General features: G+C 40.4%; 1 protein-coding gene across 7 annotated transcripts in view; it reads right to left on the bottom strand.

Annotated features, from left to right (window-relative positions):
- Positions 1 to 21,844, bottom strand: part of SYNJ1 (synaptojanin 1) — a 68,658-nt gene that overhangs the window by 43,846 nt on the left and 2,968 nt on the right. For all 7 annotated transcript variants that reach the window (XM_063126697.1, XM_063126700.1, XM_063126698.1 and 4 more), the window contains exons 2-10: positions 21,155 to 21,300; positions 15,315 to 15,401; positions 13,622 to 13,889; positions 10,016 to 10,241; positions 7,315 to 7,398; positions 6,001 to 6,062; positions 5,415 to 5,511; positions 4,178 to 4,347; positions 3,545 to 3,626 (exon numbers count right to left, since the gene is read on the bottom strand). In XM_063126697.1, the coding sequence (XP_062982767.1) occupies positions 3,545 to 3,626; positions 4,178 to 4,347; positions 5,415 to 5,511; positions 6,001 to 6,062; positions 7,315 to 7,398; positions 10,016 to 10,241; positions 13,622 to 13,889; positions 15,315 to 15,401; positions 21,155 to 21,278 (1,200 nt within the window). In that variant the 5' untranslated portion in view covers positions 21,279 to 21,300. The remainder of the gene's footprint in view (positions 1 to 3,544; positions 3,627 to 4,177; positions 4,348 to 5,414; positions 5,512 to 6,000; positions 6,063 to 7,314; positions 7,399 to 10,015; positions 10,242 to 13,621; positions 13,890 to 15,314; positions 15,402 to 21,154; positions 21,301 to 21,844) is intronic.

The following is a 21,844-nucleotide window of genomic DNA, read 5'->3' as shown; positions in this document are numbered from 1 at the left end:
AGCTATAGTTCATAAAGTTCATGGCTTCCTGTTCCTTTAAACCTTGTTTTTAATGCTGCAATTGCTTTTGCTTTTAGAGTTAAGTTGATGCTGAAACTATGTGACAACATAGGCGTTGTCCACCCCGGCAGTCAGAGGGTGGAGGATGTCTGCAAGGAAAGATAACCAAGAAAATAACAGATAGAGATGTTTTGCTGTTTTACTGTAACTGTGATATCTTCTAGTCAGAGAAGCACTCATACTCTGTACATGCCTAAATGCTTAGCTTCTTATTGGTTGTTGCATTTTCAGAACTGTATTATGATTGGTGAGAAAGTTCTGCCATGGTATCTAAGGGGAACTGACTCTATAAATATGTTGACATTTCCTGAAATTATTGGGCAGTTTCCTCAGACTGCCACCTTGCAGCGCTGCTCGTAATAAACCTTCTAAGGAGAGAGAAATTGTGTCTTGAGAGTCTTTGACCACCACTCAGTGAACCACACAGGAACTCGGGGTTTCGGGTTCCGCCACAATGTCGATCCCCCAATAGATCACGGGGTGTGGTAGGGGCAAAGAATGTCTCCCGCGGCTGGACATGCAACATCCAGCCACAGGAGAAATCCATCTGCCGATGTCGGGGAAGTGCAAGGATCCATTGTTCAGCTGTGACAAGTACGACAGATTCTTGCACATCCCCTCCCCATTCAGCAGAACAGAAAGGGAATCCTTTGCTGCAGCAGGAGGGATGTAGGGGAATTGTTCGTGCTAGAATCCCTCCAGCCACAACAAAGGATTCTGTTCTGCCGAATGGGGAGGGGACACACAAGTATCTGTTGTCCTTGCCACAGCTAAAGGATGGATCCTTGCGTGCCCCCCCCGCCCCTCCATCACCGTCATTTCCATAGCAACAGAGCAGTGGGCAGCGTTGTTATAGCCGCAACTGTCCTTGTTGCTATGGAGACAAGGTCGAAGGCTGCATCAGCGCCAAGAGAACTGCTCTGCTGAGAGGGCATCAGTTGTCTCAGTGGTGCCTCTTCCATCTCCATTTACTTTCGATCCAGAGAGCAGGGAGAGCGAACCATCACAGCTCTCCCTGCTCTCTGGATCAAAACTAAATGGGAATGGAAGAGGTGCTGCCGAGGCAACTGATGCCCTCTCATCAGAGCAGTTCTCTCAGTGCTGATGTTGTCTCCGCCGGTGGATGCCTCTTGTCACATGACACATGAGGAGACCGCTCTGGAGCTTTCTCCTTCTGTGGCAGGTGCATGCCAAGGAACACCTGCCGCGGCCAAGAGGCTTCCACCGTGACGAGAGGCTTCCACTGGTGAATGATGCATCAGTGCCCACAGCGCCGCCATTGCCTGTCCCTCCACACCGGCCGCAGTGAGAACCAACGGATGCATCGCCTCCAATGACAGGGGAGGCAACATGCCTGCTGGAGTGGTGGTGGATTAATCCCACCTCCTGTCGCAAGGAGAGATGGCCTGAGATGATCTGATGAGGCATCTTCCAGATGATTTCTACAGTGCCTACTTAGCATGAGCTGAGTCAGTTTGGAGGGATATACAAATGCAGATTTTAGAGTCTATCAGTGTCTGCCAATGATCTTTGGTTCAGGAGCCTTTCCAGAAAGAAAGGGGAGAAGGTTGGATTAATTACAATGCATTTAGGGATTCTGCTGGTGTACCGTCCACCCCGCTGCCCAACAGTCTCCCTGCCTGAGCTGACGGAGGTTGTCTCGGACCTGGTGTTGAGGACCCCCAGGATGGTGGTTCTGGGGGATCTCTACTTCCAGGCCGAGGCCGCTGTATCCGGAGCAGCTCAGGACTTCATGGCTGCCATGACAACCATGGGGCTGTCTCAACATGTCACTGGACCAACGCATGTAAAAGGACACACGCTTGATCTGGTTTTCTCGACTGGACAGGAGGATGGTGATCTGGAAGTGGGGGAACTAACATCTACCCCCTTGTCATGGTCAGATCACTTCCTATTGAGGTTTAGACTCTCGGCGGCCTTCCCCCTCTGCAAGGGTAGGGGGGCCTATTAAAATGGTCCGCCCCTGGAGGCTAATGGACTCCGATGGATTCCAGAGGGCTCTGGGGGATTTTCCTGTTGATAAGGCCGGTGCTCCTGTCGAAGCCCATGTCGCTCTGTGGAATACTATTGCGGTTGACACGATCGCTCCCAAGCATCCTCTCCCTCTGAGCAGAGCCCGGTCAGCTCCTTGGTATACACCTGAGCTGAGGGCGATGAAGCAAGAGGGGAGACGGCTAGAACGCAGGTGGAGGAAAACTCGTGCTGGGTCTGATCGAACACAGGTTAGAGCTCACTATCGAGCCTACTCTGTGGCGGTGAGGGTGGCAAAGAGACAGTTCTTTTCCACCAGCATTGCATCTTCTCAGTGTCGTCTGGCGGAGCTTTTCCGGGTGGTTCGCGGCCTGTTACACTCTGGGCCAGGGCGAGAGATGGTGGAACCCTCGGTAGCACACTGTGATGAGTTTGCACGGCACTTTGAAGATAAAGTCACTCAGATTCGTCATGAATTGGACACCACACTTAATGCAGCTCCACTAGTAGAGGCGTTCAGAGCGCCGTTCAGTTCAGTTTTATCGGATGAGTTTCAGTTATTGAGGCCCGAGGATGTGGACAAGGTGCTTGGCCAAGTCCGGTCGACCACCTGTGTGCTTGACCCTTGACCCTCTTGGCTCATTACATCAATTAAGGAGGGGATCGCCAGCTGGGTCCAGGAGGTTGTAAATGCCTCCTTGAAAGAGGGAGTGGTGCCGGCCTCTTTAAAAGAGGTGGTAATTAGACTACTCCTGAAGAAGCCTAATCTGGACCCGGAGGACGTTAACAACTACAGGCCGGTGAACCACCCAGAGAGCTTCGGCTATTGGGCAGTATAAAAATGTAATAAATAAATAAATAAATTTAGACTTTGTTCTGGTTTAGGCTCAGCAATCCTTCCCATTTCTAAGCAGAATACAAACAGAAATGGCCTAATCATGTTTCCTGGAAAATCTGTGACAAAACCTTTGTATCCAAACAGTATTTGGTATGTGAACTTTGAAAAAAGTTAATTTACTTCCCAATAAGTTAAGATGTTTTATAGAGTTCTATTACACCACACATTCTTTGAAAATGGAAGCCTGAGCTACAATACAAAACATTAAAATGAGGTTTTCTGCCATGACTTCACAACGGTAAAGAACAAACTCAGGTAGGAAAATGTCTAGGACAAGGGTAGGAATTGCAGACCAGATGTTTTGGCCTACAATTCCCAACAGCTCTCACAATTGGCTATTGTGAGGGCCACAATATTGTGAGGGCCACTATTCTGGAGGGCCACAAGTTGTCCATCCTGGATTAGGAAAGCTGGCACAGAAAGTTGTAGGGATTCCCACAAAAGAATATGGGTTGCCATCATGATTAATCATTTTATCTTCTCATAAAACATATTAATATTTCAGGTATTATTCAACATTTCAAGCAGTAACAATACCCACTTTCCCCTTCCCTCCCCGTAAACATATCAAGGCCAATGCCATTATATTCCTACCTCTAAGCCAACAAAAGCCTGTACACTGTTTGTTCTATCCAGACAGTCCAAGCAGTTTGTTCTTATAGTACCACTTTGAGATCTGTACAACAGAAAGAGGAAAATTGAAAACTCTGCACACAACAGCAAGGACTTAAAACATAGATTTTAGTCAAGAAAAACAGAAGTATCATCACTATTACCCCCCTCCCCCACTTCACCGCAAATGTCTCTGAAAGTGAGAGACTGGGATGATCTCCCCTCAGTTTTACCATTCATCTTCCAGAACTAGGAAAAGGCTCTGTCACACCACATTAGGTACATTGAGAGCGAGAGAGCCCACCTCAACTCTGCAGTGATTTTTAAGGGAAAACATCTAGGTGAAAGGAAATTTTAGTCAAAGCAGAAAGTGTGTACATAAATTCAAATTAGAGACAAAACATTTGTACTGGCAGGGCATGCACAGGATCAGTAGTGTCTTATGTACCGCATTTCACTCATTTTGTTCTTGGATAATTAGTCTTGTTTTGTTTTTTGGTTGTTGTTTTTAAAGCAATCCACCTTTTCAGATTTATTTATTTATTTGCACTTTTAAAAAGACTAAAACGGAAGCATCTTCTTTTCTGCAAAGTAACAGAAACTAAGTATCCAAACCTCTGAACTTCCTTTCCATCAAAGTAAAAAAATCCACATTCTAAGAATTTCTGGATCTGTGGTTTAAGAATGCTGTGTAGCTTTTCTGCCTTTCCACCTTTGACCATTTGATGATAGTCAAAGTTCACCATTTTGATGTCATCAGCATGTTCAGATGCTTTCAAATGGCTCTGATGAGATTGGTGGAAGAAAGGGAAAACGAATAGGCATTAGCAGCAAACCGGAAAAAGTAACGTAATATGACTTTGGTAGTTCCAAACTGTGATACCACCAATGAATTTTGACAAAATTGTCTTTACTAATTATTTTAATACTTAATAATAATAATAATAATAATAATAATAATAATAATAACAACAACAACAATAATTTCTAGACAAACTGCTATGCTTGCAGCAATTCATCACATCTGAAATAGTCCTTAATGAGTTAGTACACAAAAGCACATTCTGTATTAAACCTTTGCTTGAGTATCTTGTCAAACAATTTACGAAAGTCAGAGCACAATCTTAATGGGATTACTGATATACTGCTACTGATGCTACGATTTACCATTTATAAAGCTTGATTTTCCTCTACAAAATCTATATTTTCATTAGCATGATACATTTTTGTATGTTATTAATAATGAATTTTACTAAATTTACATTGCACTTCTCTTACTGGCTTATAATTCTGTATGGCACCTCCTACTTGTTGATATTAGGGAGAGGTTATATATGCTGGAGTCATATTTGTATTTTTTACAGCTGTTCAATTTTTACAAGGGCTTGATTGAAACAACCCTCACATAAACCTATATCAAGCCATGGGTTATGTGAGCATTGATTAAGCCTCAAACAACCTGTGCCATCCAGGTTCTGACGACATAACAAGCTACAGCTTGAATATCCACAATGGCCACCTACATGTCCCTGCACTTGCTGCAGTCACTGTGGCTTAAACAAGCCACAGCAGTTCATTTGTTTGTACAAACCACCCAACTATGCAGACTTGATCCTGTCACACTTGGCTGTGATTGTGTGAAATCATGGCGAATGGTTTCTTCTACAAATTACACTTCTGCCTTATATGTGAGTAATACTTATCAAACAAACCTTTGATTAATCCTTCCTGAAGGTTCTGTACTGTTCTTTTAAAAATATAAAATGTAGCTGTGCCTGTTTTGTTCTCTTTAACATTTAATGCTGGTATAATGGCAAATTCAATGAAGTAGTAACATTTATAATACTCTTACCTGAAAGGCTTTACTAAGCATATGCTCTCCTTCTTTTGACCCAAGAAGATTCACAATTATTTGCTTGCCATATATATTTTTAAGGGTACGAAAATGTCTGTAGGGAGCAAAAAACAGATATTCTCGAGGCTAGAAAATGGCTAGCATCTTTAAGACCTCTAAATGAGACATGCACATCTTCTTAAGCATTCATATTGACAAACTAGAGGAGCAACAAAATGGAGAGCTGATTTTTGTAGCTACATCTAAGTGAGAAAAAATGAAACCAGCACAACAACAGAACTGTGACATTTAAACTGGAGTCATCTGACATCTGACATAAAATACACTCCTAATACACATGAAGCCAAACACTCAGAAAAAAACTCACACGAGGCAATTATTGTTTTTAACCTTTACAGAATTTAATTTTAAGCCTTCTCAAATTTCCGTGTTAAAAAATGTTACCTTACTTCATCTATACACATGTTTGTATTACTTCATTCAACTCCCACTGGACTACTCACAAGCTTAAGAACCCCAAAGAAATATACTACTACTGTACTCAAAATGAATAGCTTTTGTTAGAAAAAAAAAGGATTTTTACCTGTCAAAGGCTGGTGCGTTTGCTTCAAATCCTCTTGACATTCTGACACGATGAGATCCAACCTGAGACAAAAGAAAGACTGAGTTAGTGTTTCTTTGCATACATTCCTTGTGTGCATCCAACCTTTCGGATATCATATTTTATTTATAAAGCCCTCAAATTACTACAATGTTCAGTAACTGTAAAAAAGAGAAGAAGAGGCAATTCCCTGCCCTCAGTTTAAAATTGACTAAAAATAGTTAGGGTTAGGAAGCAGAGAGAGGATGGAGGGAACCAAAAGGAAATATTAAAATATTTTCTATTTTCTAAAGAACCCTGATTTGGTTATTAACTATAAGTTCTCTTGTGCATGTATGCCTCACACTATTTTTAGTGTAATAGCACATGGCTTCCCCTGTGTTTTTTAGACTGGATTCAGACAACACGATAACCCATGGTGGGTTTAATAGCTGATGGTTGGTTATTTAACCCACCATGGGTTATCGTGTTGTGTGGAAGTAACCAACGGTTACTTTGGTTACTTAACCAATGTTAACCAACCGTTTTTTAACCAACGGTTGGTTATTTGTCCAAAATAATCAACATAAATAACCAACACCGTGCAGAGTTGGCTGTTTAAACCACCATTGGTTATTGTATTACATGGAGGGCACTATTGGTTATTTCCCCGGCTCGTTATTTCGTCAGTCACAGAGTCGCAAGGTAAGAGCGTTCAAAGCAGTGGCTGCCGCCCTAGTCCATCTGGCAGGATAGATTTTTGGCAGCAATGGCTGATGGAATACTGGCGGGAGGACTGAAGGGGGAGAAAGGGTGTGCGATGAGTGAGTCAACTCAGTGTGGACTAATAGACAACTCAACGCTGATCCTAACCCACACCATGGTTGATTATCATGTTGTGTGGGAGTACCCGTAGATAAACAACTGTCAAGTTGATTATTACCCCACCGTTGACATTATTATTATTATTATCCTCAATTCTATTTAGAGGTTCCATTTTTCAGTATTATAATATTTAGGTAAGACTTTAATCAAAGTACAGATAAAACAAATTCTACAATACAGAGTAATTTAAGAACTCTAACATAAAGTTTAAAATCACTGCAGGCGGGGAGGAAAGAGGCTCGTAGCAACTTTATCTCCAACTCAAATGACACTTTCAATTTGAACAATAATGCTTTCTTAAAACTCCTATGTATTCTTCAAATACATAGTAATCTGTTCTCTGGAAATAAGTGAGACTTAATTCTTGAGTAAGCAGATAGAATATTTCAGCTAATGTGACAAAATACAGTAGAAAAGTTATAATCCTCATACTTGTAAACCTGGTTGCTCCCAAAATAAAGGAACAGATCCACGGATTTGTATAAATGACGACACACATTCATCTAGGAATATCACCTGTTGGAGGAATAATATTTATTGTATTAGCTGTCTTTAAGCGATGCCATGTGCACATCTACTTTTTACAAATCCTTCCAAGCCATGTTCCTGCATATTTAAAAGTTACTCATAAGATTAAGTAGATACAATAACACGTAAAGCTAAAAAAGAAACTTTGCTACAAAATTTAATGGTGATTGCACTAAAAGGCACCTCAGATTGTATTACAACTACATAATTTATGTATTAATACATTTCAGAAATATTAGATTTCCCTCTGAAATATCAGGCTCGTACTTTGTGGGTACTCCTAGATCCATCATTGTCGCTGGAGGCCCAAGTGGCTGAGGCAGCTCGGAATGCCTTTTACCAGCTTTGGCTGGTTCACCAGCTATGGCCTCTCCTGGACAGGGATAGCTTGGCCGCAGTGGTATGGGGACTGGATTACTGCAATGCACTCTATGTGGGGCTGCCCTTAAGACTGCTCCGGAAGCTGGAGCTAGTGCGGAATGCAGCAGCTTGGCTGTTGTCAGGAGCTGCCTCTGTTCAGCATATAACTCCTTTACTCAGGGAATTGCACTGGCTACCAGGCCAGGTTTAAAGTTTTGGTACTAGTGTACAAAGCCCTAAACAACTTGGGACCAGAATATCTGAGAGCGCCTTCTCCCTTACCAACCTGCCTAATAACTGAGGTCGTCAAAGAGCATGCTCCTGGTGGCTCCACGTGGACCTATGGCCTGATCTAGTGTAGTGGCCCCTTCTCTGTGGAACTCTCTGCCCCTGGAGGTCAGGCAGACGCCAACACTAGGCTGCTTCTGGCGCCTCCTGAAAACATCTCTGTTTCCAGAAGCCTTTCCCAACTGACTAGCCACTGTTTTTCTGGCTCCTTTGTTTTTAAATTGAACAATTTTCATTTGCTTTTTAATCTTCTTTCTTTTACTGTTTATACCTATGTTCACCACTCTGGAATCTGTGTTAGATAATTTAATAGTATATAAATGTTGTAAATAATAAAATAATAAATTCAATTGCTACTTACAGGAGCTTTCTCCAACCTGGCACCCTCCAGATTTGTTGAACTGCAACCCTGATTATCCCCAACCAGTATGTGCCTGTTGGCTGGGAGGAAATGATGGGAGTTGTAATTCAACACATCTAGAGGTGCCCAGGTCGGAGAAGGCTACCTTACATCATACGGTTTGCCATCACTGTAATAAGTTAGAGCATGCGTGCATGTATATACAAACAAACGCGCGCGCACACACACACACACAAATTGTTACATCCAGTGCTGTGCAAGTGCAAAGAGGGTTCCCCACCACTTCCTCTTTTATGCAGCTTGTCCTCAGGTTCAGAGCACCACCAGGAAAGGCCTGGGATGTGGGGTGCAGCTACGGTGGAAGAACGGAATTAGGGAAAATGAGGCAGTGGTGGGTAATGTGAGTGAAAATCAGTCAAGGTACACTAGTAGAAGCTACATCACCCCCCTCACCGGCAAGGGGGAGTGAAGAGGAACCAGAAGGGCTAAGTTCCACCCAGATTGCAGGTGAAGTGACTCTTTCTGAGGAGAAATCATTTTCATCCATTTGGAGCTGGTGGCTCCACCGATAGCACACACAAAAGGATCATGCTGAGGACACTAGCCCTCTAGTGAGATCATCCAATAAAGAAAGGCAGGTGCCAAGGTTTCTTTTCATCTGACTATTTTTTCTTACAGGCTGGAAGATACATAGTGATTGACTCTAGTGCTAGGTGGATATGAAGATGGATAACGCCAAGTAGGAATCAAGTGATAAATGAACTCCCTGGATACAAGTATAGACTTTGAGATTTGCCTGATCCAGCTGATCAACTGCTGGATGAATTAATATAAATAAGGAATGATCAATCAAATATCCTTATTGACTGCTATTGGATGAAAACTAATGATGAAATCTAATCTAAAAACCGTGGGAGGTAGAGCAACAAGGGGTAGGGTACCTGTTAACAGAAAGTAAGTGGCTCTCTAGAACAAGCTGGCAGTGTACACAAGAAAATGTGATTCAGTAAGATTTAATCTCCATGCAAGATGAATTAAGCATATTTTGACACCTGGCATTTCACCATTTATTAATTGCAAATAATTCAAGGAGGCTAGGATTACTGTTTGGATGGAACATCACTTGCCATGAATTTATATTTATTACATTCATATACCACCCCATAGCCAAAGCTCTCTGGACGGTTTACAAAGGTTAAAAATAGTGAACATTAAAAACAAATATACAAAAATTTTAAACTATCAAAAGTTAATGATTTTATTGAGAATGGGATTATTGACTGAGTCCACGCAACACAACAACCCACACTTGAAGTTGAGCATGGGTTCTTGTTGAACTGAGGGTTGATGGGTTGTGTGAACCCAGCCACACTAACAACCCATGGTTTGTTAACCATGAACAGCCCATACTTCTCAATCCACATTTCAACAACAACCCACACAACCCATGGTTTGACACAACTTTGAGTGTAGGCTGTTATGTTGTGCAAACCCAGCCACAGTAGGTTGCAGCACCTGACAGTGGCCATTTTGAACATTTAAGCCATGGCACGCAGCTGATTAATACAAATGAGCAATAAAGTGCACTTATCATACCTGTTCAGTTTCAACAAAATTAGCCACATGGCCATCATCATTTGTTCCTCGAACATTAAATCTGGTCCCAGCTCGTTCGCAGCTTAGTCGTGAAATAATACAAGCCTTCGCCTGTTTGTGAGCTGCATAAATTGTTCTAATCTCTACTCCTCCACACATGAGACGCAACAACCAGTCATCACAGTTCACTCCATAATGTTTAAGATGCAAGTGCAAAGATTGGTTCCTATAAAAGAAGTAATTCATTTTAGCATTAGCTGAAGGAATTTAAGAATTTCACTATAAAGCATGGACCATAAAAGACTTAATAGCAGCATGGTAGAAAATGTGTCATGCATGTTTGAACAGAACACAAGATAACATTTAAAATGTTTCCAAAATGAGTTTCAAAGTAATAAACATTGTTTGGCAAGTTTAAGGGGAAAGGTATAGGTAAACACTCAACAATGTCAGAGAATCCCATTTCACTGTGTAGGCTAAGCTATCTTCCAGTAGTAAAGTAACAGCATAGAGAGCCAGCTTAAATGAGAATTTCACACAAAATTTCAGAAATTATACCTTTTATTTAGATACAGAAGCCATTGTTTACTTAAAGCAAAGTAATTGGAAGTAATCTTATAGATTCACATGTGTAAAACAACTACCATATGAGTGAGGCCTTTTCCATTGATTTCCACCTTGACCAGGGATCCACACCCAGATTTAGAGGACTGTGCTTTTGCATTCCCAGACCTAGGAAGTAATCCAGATACTGACCCAGAGGACCTAGTGTTGCACAGCGCACCAAGAGACAACAGCATGTCAAAAGCAATGCTAGACCTCCGGCCAGATGCACTCCTTGCCGGGAAATTGGGGTGGAGGGGGGAGTATTCAGAGCTATTCTATATAGCCTCAGTTCTGCTCTGGAGGCTGCGAGACAAAGTTGTTTGGGAGCTGTATCTTATTTGACTCCATGTTTCTGCTTCCAATTTTTTTTTATCTTGAGAACATCTTTGCAACCAGCTATTCCAGCTTTATCACCTTTGGCTATGGTCAGATGAAAACCTGCACATACAGGAGCTCCTGCAGAACTTGGGGTCCTGGAGCCCTGTGTGTTCTTTGTGGTTTTCTGTACTGTGCAGTCTCCCCCTATATTAATTTCCAAATGACATTTCATTAATATATGTAGAACCAAGAATATTCCTCCATAAGCTATTTTGAACAAAATGTGCAGCGCCAGTTTACCAAGGCTTATGACCCACTGAATACAATGGAGCTTATTTTTACATAGGTCAGTTTAACATAGCAGACATCATCATACAGTTAACTAGAAACCAAAAAATCCACAAACCTAAAAATCCAAAAACTTCAGAAGATCTCTGTGGAGAACTTTAAGGTATATCTTTCACATTTTTTAAATCAAAATGGTCCATTTTAGAAGGCCTAAATCTGCATTTTAAAAAACAGACTTGCATCTCTCCAAATGTGAATTCTCCAGAGTTTTGACAATCAAACAACACTGGCTCTTGCTTCTTATTGCTCAGTACTATGGCTGTCTTCCAGTCATCACAAGGATGACGGGCTGACACTTTACACCAAAGTAATCCTACTTTCTTGTCAAGTTCTCTCCCCAATTTCCTGGAAATCTGGTTTGGTCATAAGAGTGGTTAATCTGCTCTGTTAATTATCTCTGCTTATGCACAGGTAAAGTTATTTTGTTCCTCTCGGATTGGAATGCTCTAGGGTACTATGGGAAGAACCATCACTTTCTCTCAAGTGCCCTTCTGAAACCACAAATATGGATTTGTTTTGAGGAACTTTACTACCCTTATATAAATCTGGATTTGGCTTTGGGAAGTAAAATGTCCCCAAAACTGTCTGTGTAAGTTTCATTTGTGCTCTTTTGTTACAGTGTTTGGGGGCATTCCAGAAATATTTGGTGGTCCTACTGGCTTTCTCTATAAAAGGGTTCCCGGCTCTCCAAACTAGCAGGTGGTAGCAGCAGTTCAAGTAAAGGGAGATTTTAGCCCAAGATCTCTACTACCTCTGCCAGCTCAGACAGTCTCATAACCATTTAGAAGCACCTTGGCCAGTTAAAAGATTATGCATTGAAATTTTTAAGCAAAAAATTCTCAGGCCTGTGCACATTTCATGCAAATACAAGAAATTTATACTGGGTAGAGATGTCAGAATCTTGAGAATTTTACAGCTATAACAACTTATTTTGCATAATTTATTGCACTTTTCCTATTCAGAGGGAGAAGTACTGAGCTATGCAGATCACTGTAGCCTCCATTCCTGATCACTAAAATCTTATTCATGGTTGAAGTCAGGAATGGGGGCCATCACTGCAACTATAGGGATTGGAATCTTGCTTTCTAAAAGTGCTGAGCTTCTTATGTTGAATTCTCTGCCTAATTCCAAATTCTGCCCTTCTACTAAACTTGAACACAATTGCTATATACACATAGCTTAGCATATTAGAAAAGGCATTTAATATTTTATATTATAAAACACTATTCACAATTCTATAAAGGAATAAGAGATGGTTTGCACATAATGCTAACACATGGTCTATTTAACCAACGGATGAGTGAACTCAGCTGTGCTAACAAACCATGTTTTGTTAACCATGGACAACTCAGAAAGAGAGCTCACGGTTTGCTGTTGAGTTGTGAACTCTGGGTTCACAACTCAGCAGCAACACTGGGTTGCTGTTATGTGTCAACCCAGAACAATGGGTTATATCACCAGACTACTGAGGTGATGGGTAAGAGTGGTAAAAAAACACCAACCCAGCCATTTCACTTGGCAGTACTACAGCATTGCAAAGGTGGTTAAGACACAGAGAGGGAGCAGGTGAAGTTGCCTAGGAATTTAGAAAACCAATCACCATTTGTTTGATCATCTACCAGACAAAACCTGGGTATGTTAACAAACCCTGTGTTAAACATGGGTTAAATAAACCACAGGTTAGCATTATGTGCAAACCAGGCCAGTGTACACATTCACATCTTTTAACATTACTGATATCTGTGAAAGTTTCCACTATACCATTTGTACTCAGTGCTATTTATTTCACTTCTCCTTTGTACAGTTGTAGATGGGTGGAACAACTCTCCCCAGAACAGCTAACCATGAGTTTCCAAAATGGTTCCTTCTATTTTGAATGTATGGGATAGAAGGGTGTATTTTAATAATGAACACAGTATATTCCTTGGATAAAACAAAATGTAAAAAAAAATGCTTTCCAATCTAATCCATTTTAGTTTTTGAACTAAACAAATTTAACACAATCTTCCAGTATTCTGTTTTCAGCAGAACAAGAATCCAAACAGCTTTCTTCTAAACCATAAAGCTTTACACTCAAGGACAGAGGTGTTTAGACCACAGTCCTGCATCAAATGGCTGATCTCATCCAATTAGTCTTCTGATTAACAGGAAATGCTAAAGTTGCTTTTTTTTTACTACTGATATTTACCTATTAATACTTTGACATTTTGTATCAAGAAATGGAATTTCAAAAAGGTAAAACTGTCAGAAATATCTTAACTCATGAGAAACCTGACAACTCAAAATACAGATCCACACATAACAAATCAGATCTCCTAAAATTTATCTACTCACCAGAAGAACCTGTTATCAGTGCTTTGTTCTTGCATGCTACGGTGGGCATTTAGACTAAGATCTAAACTGACCCCAGCAGAAGACCATGCAAAATAAAAGTTTCCTGAATTCAAAACTTTGCGCACTTCGGAGATTCGTTCTTCATCTGATGGGTCAGTTCGCAATGATATTAAATCAGTGGAAGTAACACGAAAAACTTCAGATTCTTGAATCTTTCCTACAGACATACATCCCGTGACAAGTACTAGATAATGTAGCAATGTGTCTCCTGTAAGAAATATATGTAAATAAACGGTTACTGAAGTCTAAACTTTTGCAGGTAACACTTTCACTAATATTCAAGTATTAGTTCATACATTTTATTGAGAAAATTGTGTAATTCTAAAAAGTTTACTTTTCAGCAGCTAACCTTCCATGAATACTCAGCATTATATAAATCAAGAATGCAAAAAGTGCAGCACACAAATTTCAGGTGGCCCTCCAAGCCCATCTGGAGGGCACTCAGACCCTAACATCTACTGCTGCTGAAAAAAGAAAAGAGGAAAATAGAAGCCTAATTCTTAGAGTGTCCTAGGTTAACAGAACTTGAAGGTTCCTGCCTGCTTCCTAGGATACTCTAGGAAGGAGGTTTCTATAGTAGGAACCATAGAACCCATTTTTAGAGGGTTCCCCCCTTTTTTTCGGTATTTATTTATTTATTAAATAAAGGGAAGAATTAAAACTATGAGTAGGTGTGTATATGTATGATTTACTGGGAGGAAGTGACTATGTGAGTGAGGTGAAGTAAGTGGATGTGAGTGGAGGTATGAGGAGGGCTTAGGGGGACCATGACCCCTGACAAATTACCCTTATGGGAATGCAGCACAAATTGCCCACCCCGTCTTAAACTGAAGGTTTTTAAACATTAAAATGTATACTAGGAAAGCACAATGTGTGTAAGTGAACTTTATGTGCATGCACACACGTGCAGCCCTCAGCTGAGTCCAGCAGATGCCTGATGCAGCCCTCAGGGCCCAAAAAGTTGTACAGTTCAGAAATAAATGCTGAGATGCCACAATGCCTACTTTAGGAAGAGCATATTTATTACTTTGAGTTTTATCATTACTGGTATCATATGCATAAAGGAATAGGTTACCAAGAACCTTAGAAAAAGAGAGTATTAAAAACATCACCATCTCTTTTGTAAACAGCTCAGAAAATAATGAACTTCATGTCCACCTCAGAAGCATGCTGGCATGCCTCATGTGAATGAAAGGAACAGCACAGAAGAAAACGTTTAACCTGTTTGTAGCAGTAGTGCGTGCTCCAAGCAAAACAAGTTTTTAATGTATGCTCAAAGTCATCAGAAGTTTGCCCCCTCACCCCGTGGATATTCAGCTCTAACCCTCTCCTGATCTCACACATGCCATATCTAATATTTTGAGACTCAAAGTCTCAAAAGTGGTTTTCCCAATGGTGTAGGGAATTGGGAGTGAGACTGTTCAGAAAAATCAAATAAGTATCAACTAGAAACAAAGCTAAAATACCCCGCTAAGCACACTGAATTGGTCTTTAATTTCCCTGGACTATTGTGGTCACATACCAGCAATGGGACCAACAGAAGAATTGGCATGAACAATCCGAAATATATATCTTAGAGCTGTTATTGTTCTTAGGAAGAAAGGTCGCCCTCAAAATGAGATGATCTACTCACCAAGATTTAATCTTAATACACCGAGAAGTCCATATGCATCCATTACCTTGGAGTACAGGTGCTTGATTGCATCTTTCTCTGCAGATGCTATTTAAATAGAAGTTAAGAATTAGGAATTCTGGCCAAAGCATTTTACTTATATTAATACATTCTAAAATGCCTTTCGTTGATTTTCAATATTTAAACAGCAAAGCAAGCAATTTAATTTACATAACAGCATCATTATGAGCTTAAGCATAATAGCTTGGTACTTTTGCTCTAGAATACACACATGATGATTTATCATGTATTACCTATTATTTTAAATTTTTTAATTAAAATGTGTGAAATAATATAACTAGAGTATTCTTTCAGTACATTCTTAAGATTCTGATTAGAAACAAAAGAATCAGAGTATCAAAATAATGGAAATCCACATGAACTGACAAAAAGCCATTAATTTTGAATGGTTGCTTGAACAGTAGTTTGGAACACTGATGATCCCAAACCCAATCCATCCCTTTAATGGCTCCATAGAGTTAGCAGTCTTGATCACTTTCAGACAAACAAGTAAAATGTTACTATGTTATACAAGATATTGTAAATCGTATTTAAAACAGAGAATAATCACAAAGAATTCAGCAAATGTATTTTTACAATGCTAAGTTTATTTAAAGACTTAGAATTTTACTCCAGACTTAGCCATGCTTAGAGTAGGCCCATTGAAATAAACTATACTTAATCATGAGTAATTTAAGTTTCATTGATTTCAATGGGTCTACTTCAAGTATTGCTAAATCTGGATCCAACCCATAACATAAACTAAAGCCTAAACCTACAATAAATTAATTCTGTTTAAATAAAATAAACAAATCAGTAGAACCATATATTTTAGATTCTCTACAATCTTAAAGTAGTTTTAATATGAAATGACAGGGGAAACAGTGCCATTCCACTAGCCTAGCTGAAGACCATCTCCATGACTTTTCCTTTTCTGTCAACTGTTGCCACCAGCAGCCATTTTGGCAGGCTGCATTGAGAGAGATTAATGTGGGAAGCAGGGCCACTTCACCAGCCCTACTGAAATTCTACTTAATTTTTCCTCTTCCTTTTCCATTCCTTTTTCTTTGTGTGGCATGTCTTTTTAGATGGTAAGCCTGTGGGAAGGAACTTTCTTGTTTTACTGATTATATGTAAGCTACTATAGAAGGCTTTTTTTTGCTAAGGAGTGGGATAAAAACCTGTATCTTTTGCTTTTCTGTGGATACATGTCTAAGAAGTCCAAATATCATGGACATGTAATGAAGCCTTTCCCCCCTGTTTTTTATAAACATTATCCATCTAATATGATCAGGGAATTATAGGAGGGCTGACATGGTTAGAGAATTCCATCTTTCGCCCTCATGTTCAACCCTTCAGAGATTTCTACTTCTAAAGTGCTTTGAGGATTAGCTTAGAAAGTACATTAATCTGTTACTACAAACATTTTAAACCATTACCACTGGCCAAATACTGAAAACATGTTTTTTCTTTCTATATTTTTAAGCTGGGAGGCAAAGTACACTTGCCTATTCAGAAGGCTTGAGTTGGGGAAACTAAGAATTTGGGCAACACAAAGTCAACTTTCTCTCTGATCTGGAAGCATTTCATGTTTCTGTCCATCTGTATATGAACTGGAAATCATTAGAGTGCTGCAGCACTCTTCCTAGTATTGGTCCTTGGCATGATTGCTGGCAATTACAGAAGATCATATGTTATCGGGAAAACTCCATTTGCAATGCAATTCACAAAGCACTGAAGTTGTTCAACTGTCTGTAGTGGTTATCTTGCTGCCCATATCAGCAACTTACAAGCAATGTGCAATGGGTCTAGAAATAATGCAAAACTGAAATTCAGTTTGGAGGCAAACGTGTGGATGGAAGGCCAGCTGGCCTTAAATTCTTCTCCAGCTCACAGAATCCAGTCACAGAAGAACTACTCTGGTGGTTATAATTATGAACTAACAAAATTTACATTTTTTAAGCAATGCATGTACATTTCAATATCATCACTAATTCCTAGGGTCCCTTAAGGATGCTTAGGACAGAAAGAATTCCTCCCTGCCCACCATCTTCCACTCACTTAAAAACAGCAATCTTCTAATCTTTAAAATCCTGCTATGTGAAAGCAAGATTTTGTAACCACGACAAATCAATATCATGACATAAAGTGACAGTAAGAGACACAGAGAATCTGACACTTATAAAATAATTATATTGGCAACTTCTTGTTGCTACCAGTGATTAGGCAGTCCTAAGGAGGGGTAAAGCCATGTGTATCTATTTACATGTGAATCCTCATGCCCAGCTCATTTTCTACATGCAATGATTATGTCTCTCCCCCTTCCACAGCTTGCTTACTATAGCAGGCTAGCTAATAAACTCTAACTGTTGAATCCAGGATCTGGCTTTTGGGGACTGGAGGGGGTCCACTAATGGAAGGTGGTTCTGCCCAAATTTCAGAGAGCACCCCTCCCCACAAACCAGCTTAACCCATTCAGCAAGGCCACCCAACCCTCTGTCTAGCATTATCAAAGGGCTGGAAGGGGTGCAGTGGGGAAGAGGGGCAGGGATATCTATTTCCGCTAGCCCAGTTGCACAAGCTTAAATCTGCATCCAACCCAAACACTGACTGAAATCCAGTTGTGTCCGTCTGCTAACAGAATGGCATCAGTGAAATAGATTCTCCCTCCCTTCAAATCGACACTGATAGAGTATGAGACCTTCCAGAGGTGATTTTGAAGATGTGCAGAAAGGTGCAGGACAAAGAAGTCAGGAAAGTTCCACTGTGCTAAATGGAAGTCTATTTGTGATATGTTGTGTGTCACCCATATTTTATGTTCTTTTAAGCAAACATGCATCAATCCTTCCTTGTACATTCTACAAATCCCAACTAGCACATATCAGAAAATCCAATCTGAAGGAATGACATAAAGCAGAGAAGTGATCAGGTCCTTTTTTTAAAAAAACACAACACAACTTCAACAGCTAATTCAAGAATTAGAGGACATTAATTTGGGCAAAGAGCAGAGTTATAAAAATGGAAGATGGACAGTAAATTAGATGGTACATAGTCAATGCTTGTAGTTGTATTGAGGTGAGATCGCGTTTGTCTTTCTACATTGCTGCCTTGATCAAAGAATACGTCTGAAAAGTTTTTTCCCCAATACAAAGAACTATACTTACTAAAGTAAATTCTAACAACTGTTCTATATCAGAAAGAAAAACACATTCTGAATCTGCAATCGCTTACTTTGGAGTAAGCCCAATAAACACATTAGAACTACTTCTGAGTAAATATGCAAAGGATTGAGTTGCAAAGACTTAGGATATTAAATAGCGCTGTACTCTGCTTCGCTTTGGAGTGCAGAAGCAATAGTGAGGCGGCCTGATTTGCCTCCAACAAAGGCGGAGACAAAGTGGGTCGGGGGGGGCTGCGGATCAAGGCGAAGAGGATGGAGACCAAGCGGATCCTTCGCCTCAATCTGGAGCTCCGAAAAAAAGGTAAGTGGGGGCTTACCTGGCACTGCCGCAGTCCGTGTGGCGATGGTGGCAGAGCCAGGTAAGGGGGCAGAGAGGAGGGGGGCTTACCTGCCTCTGTCGAGGTCCGGCGGCTGCTTCACCTGAGGCTGAGGACTCAAACTGGAAGACCAGGCTGCAACTGCGGCCTGCCCTTCTACTTTGAGCCTCAGCCTCAGGTGAAGCTGCTGCTGGAACGCGATGGACGCAGGTAAGGGGGGAGGAGGGAGGGGGCCTTACCTGGCGCCACCGCCACCACTGCAGAGCTCCGATTCGGAGCCGGACCATAGGTGGATCGATGTGGGGCGGAGCGGGCCCGATCTGGAATTTGCGGATCGGGTGCGGAGCAGATCGGGGGGTCCGTGCACAGCCCTAATATTAAATACCTACTCTGCATGCATATAAACTTCCCCTATGTTTTTGTGCTAATTCATACTAATACTTGTTTTCAGTTTTGAATAGTTCATATTAAGAGCTGCCAACTATCGTAGTTACTGTGGTGCAAACAGAGGTTGACACTGCTATATCTAACAGAGTATAAGCATCCTGTCCCAGACAAGTCAGGCAAAGCTATTCACCTCTAAACCACTTCCTTCTAAATAAGTAGATATAAAGTTTATCTTCCTCTTTTCATAATATATTGGCCAACAGGAAAAAGAACCCTATTCCAGTTGCATTGAGTGGAAATTTGCTAATGCAGCTCATTCATAAGTGTTAGAGACACAAAAATTGAGCCAACTCTCTTTTGAAAGCTTTTTGTCCTGCACTAATATTCTGGAAGTTATGTTGATCAAATAGGAAAAGAAAACCCTTTTAGAAAGACCACATAAAACTAAAACAATTAAAAAGTCAAAGACATCCCAAAGAAAACTGGGATTATTATTTTTTTTACCATATTCAACATCTTTCTCTCCCCACTTAAGGGCTATTGTTTTTAATTAACATAGGGTGACTATATGAAAAGGAAAACTTGTATCTTTAACAGTTGTATAGAAAAGGGAATTTCAGCAGGTGTCATTTGTATATATGAAGAACCTGGTGAAATTCCCTCTTCACAACCACAGTTAAAGGTGCAGAAACTATACTAGAGTGACCAGATTTAAAGGAGGGCAGGGCACCTGCAGCTTTAACTGTTGTGATGAAGAAGAAATTTCACCAGGTTCTCCATATATACAAATGACACCTGCTGAAATTCCCTTTTCTATGCAACTGTTAAAGATACAGGAGCCCTGTCCTCCTTTCCATATGGTCACCCTACTTAACAACCAGGTTGAAGGGTTTTGATCAAAGCACATAGACCAACATGGCTACCTGCAATTATTTTTATCAGCTTTGGAGAATATTGAATTAGAAATGGGGGTGAGAAGAGATGACCTTCTAGCACCTATTGATAAGAATTCAGCTACGGCAGAACGAACATCCTTTAACCAACGGGTAACACTATCCAATTTAGTTTTTATTGGTTTAATTTTAGGTGACACGCTAGGTATGATCTCCAGCTTTCCTAAATTAATATCTATCACATTTTTTTTTACTTCTGCTCTCTTTCTTGCAAGAGACTTGTATATTCCTCTTAGTGCTAGTGGCAGATTTAAATAAATGCTAGCTTTTTTCCCAAAGGGAGAAACCCATGAGTCTCTATAGTCTTTGGTGCAAACTAAGATTGGCTGCATTTCATGTAAAACAATCTAGTTAAGACATCCCACTAAACTTTGTTTAGTTTTATGTGTATAAACCTTGGGCTCATGTGCTCCCCCTTTTCCTTCTCTAGGACAGCAATGAGGTCAGCTTTCACTGCCATTTTCAACTGTTGTTTAATGTTACATCTGACCCCTTAACTGTAGTTACTCTTGGTTTAAAATTAACCACACTTTGTCCAAGTTCAGACAGGTTAAACTGTAATTAAAGACAGAAACAAAAAGCTTCTCATCTCCTCAAAGCTGCATCAGAAGTGAAAAGGAGAGTTTGACGCTTGTTCATGCAATGCTAATCCAAATCAGCATAATGACCAAACGCAGCTATTTGAAAATATGTTTATGTTAACAACTAATAGAATTACACCATATGGCAGGTTTTGGGGGGAATTTTCTAGACATACCAACAAATACCAGAACCCTAAAACTGCACACCTTCATGCAAAAATGAATACCTTCAAGCAAAAAAGATTAGGAAATACGCAAAGGCCTATTAAAGCACTGGTAAAACAGATACAGTGACTCAACAGTTCATCTGCTCCCATGTTTTACTGTTACAGATTTTATCAACTTAGTCATCTGTTTATATTTGCAGAATTTCTCAACTTACAGAGAACAGCCACAGCGCCAGACTCAAACATGAGGCATTCTTCCTTGGTTCTGGCTTCTACTATCACACTGAATGGTGGTGGGTCCAGTTTATGATAGATACGATAACCTTTACTAAACGCCATTTTTCTTTTGTCAGAGGCAGAACTGTGCAACAAAGTACAAAAAGAAGTGTTAGAGAGTTCTCAATAAAGACATCCACTGTATAACAGTCAAACTAACATACATACAATTGAGAGAGCAGCACTATTCTGTATTTATATGATGGGAATTCAGGTTTTCTGCTGGATTACTTTAAATAAGCTTGCCTTACAGCAGTGACTCCTTGAATGCAAGAAGTTACCCCATCAATTAGTTGAGAGAACTCAATTCATAATAGTGATAAATGTTACAAGTAAAATGTAATAAAGATTGCAAATAAAGTATCAACAGCTATTTAATACAACTGGCCTCAGACATTCATGTCCTAGTTTTCCAGGCTGGGTTACTGTGATGTACTCCATGTGGCCTGCATTCTAAGACAATTGAAGAATTTAATTGGTCCAGAATGTGGCTGCCAGCTGCTGACTGAAGCGGGCAAATTGGCAAATGTAACTCTGACTCTATCTCAACTGCACTGACAACCAGTAGTTTCTGGACTCAATTCAAATTGCTGATTCTAACCTTTAAAGTCCTAAACAGCCTTGAACTG

Source organism: Elgaria multicarinata, chromosome 5 (genome assembly GCF_023053635.1).
Source record: "Elgaria multicarinata webbii isolate HBS135686 ecotype San Diego chromosome 5, rElgMul1.1.pri, whole genome shotgun sequence".
Classification (NCBI taxonomy): Eukaryota; Metazoa; Chordata; class Lepidosauria; order Squamata; family Anguidae; genus Elgaria; species Elgaria multicarinata.
The sequence above is the reverse complement of the archived record's forward strand: the minus strand, read 5'-3'. Positions and strand labels throughout refer to the sequence as shown.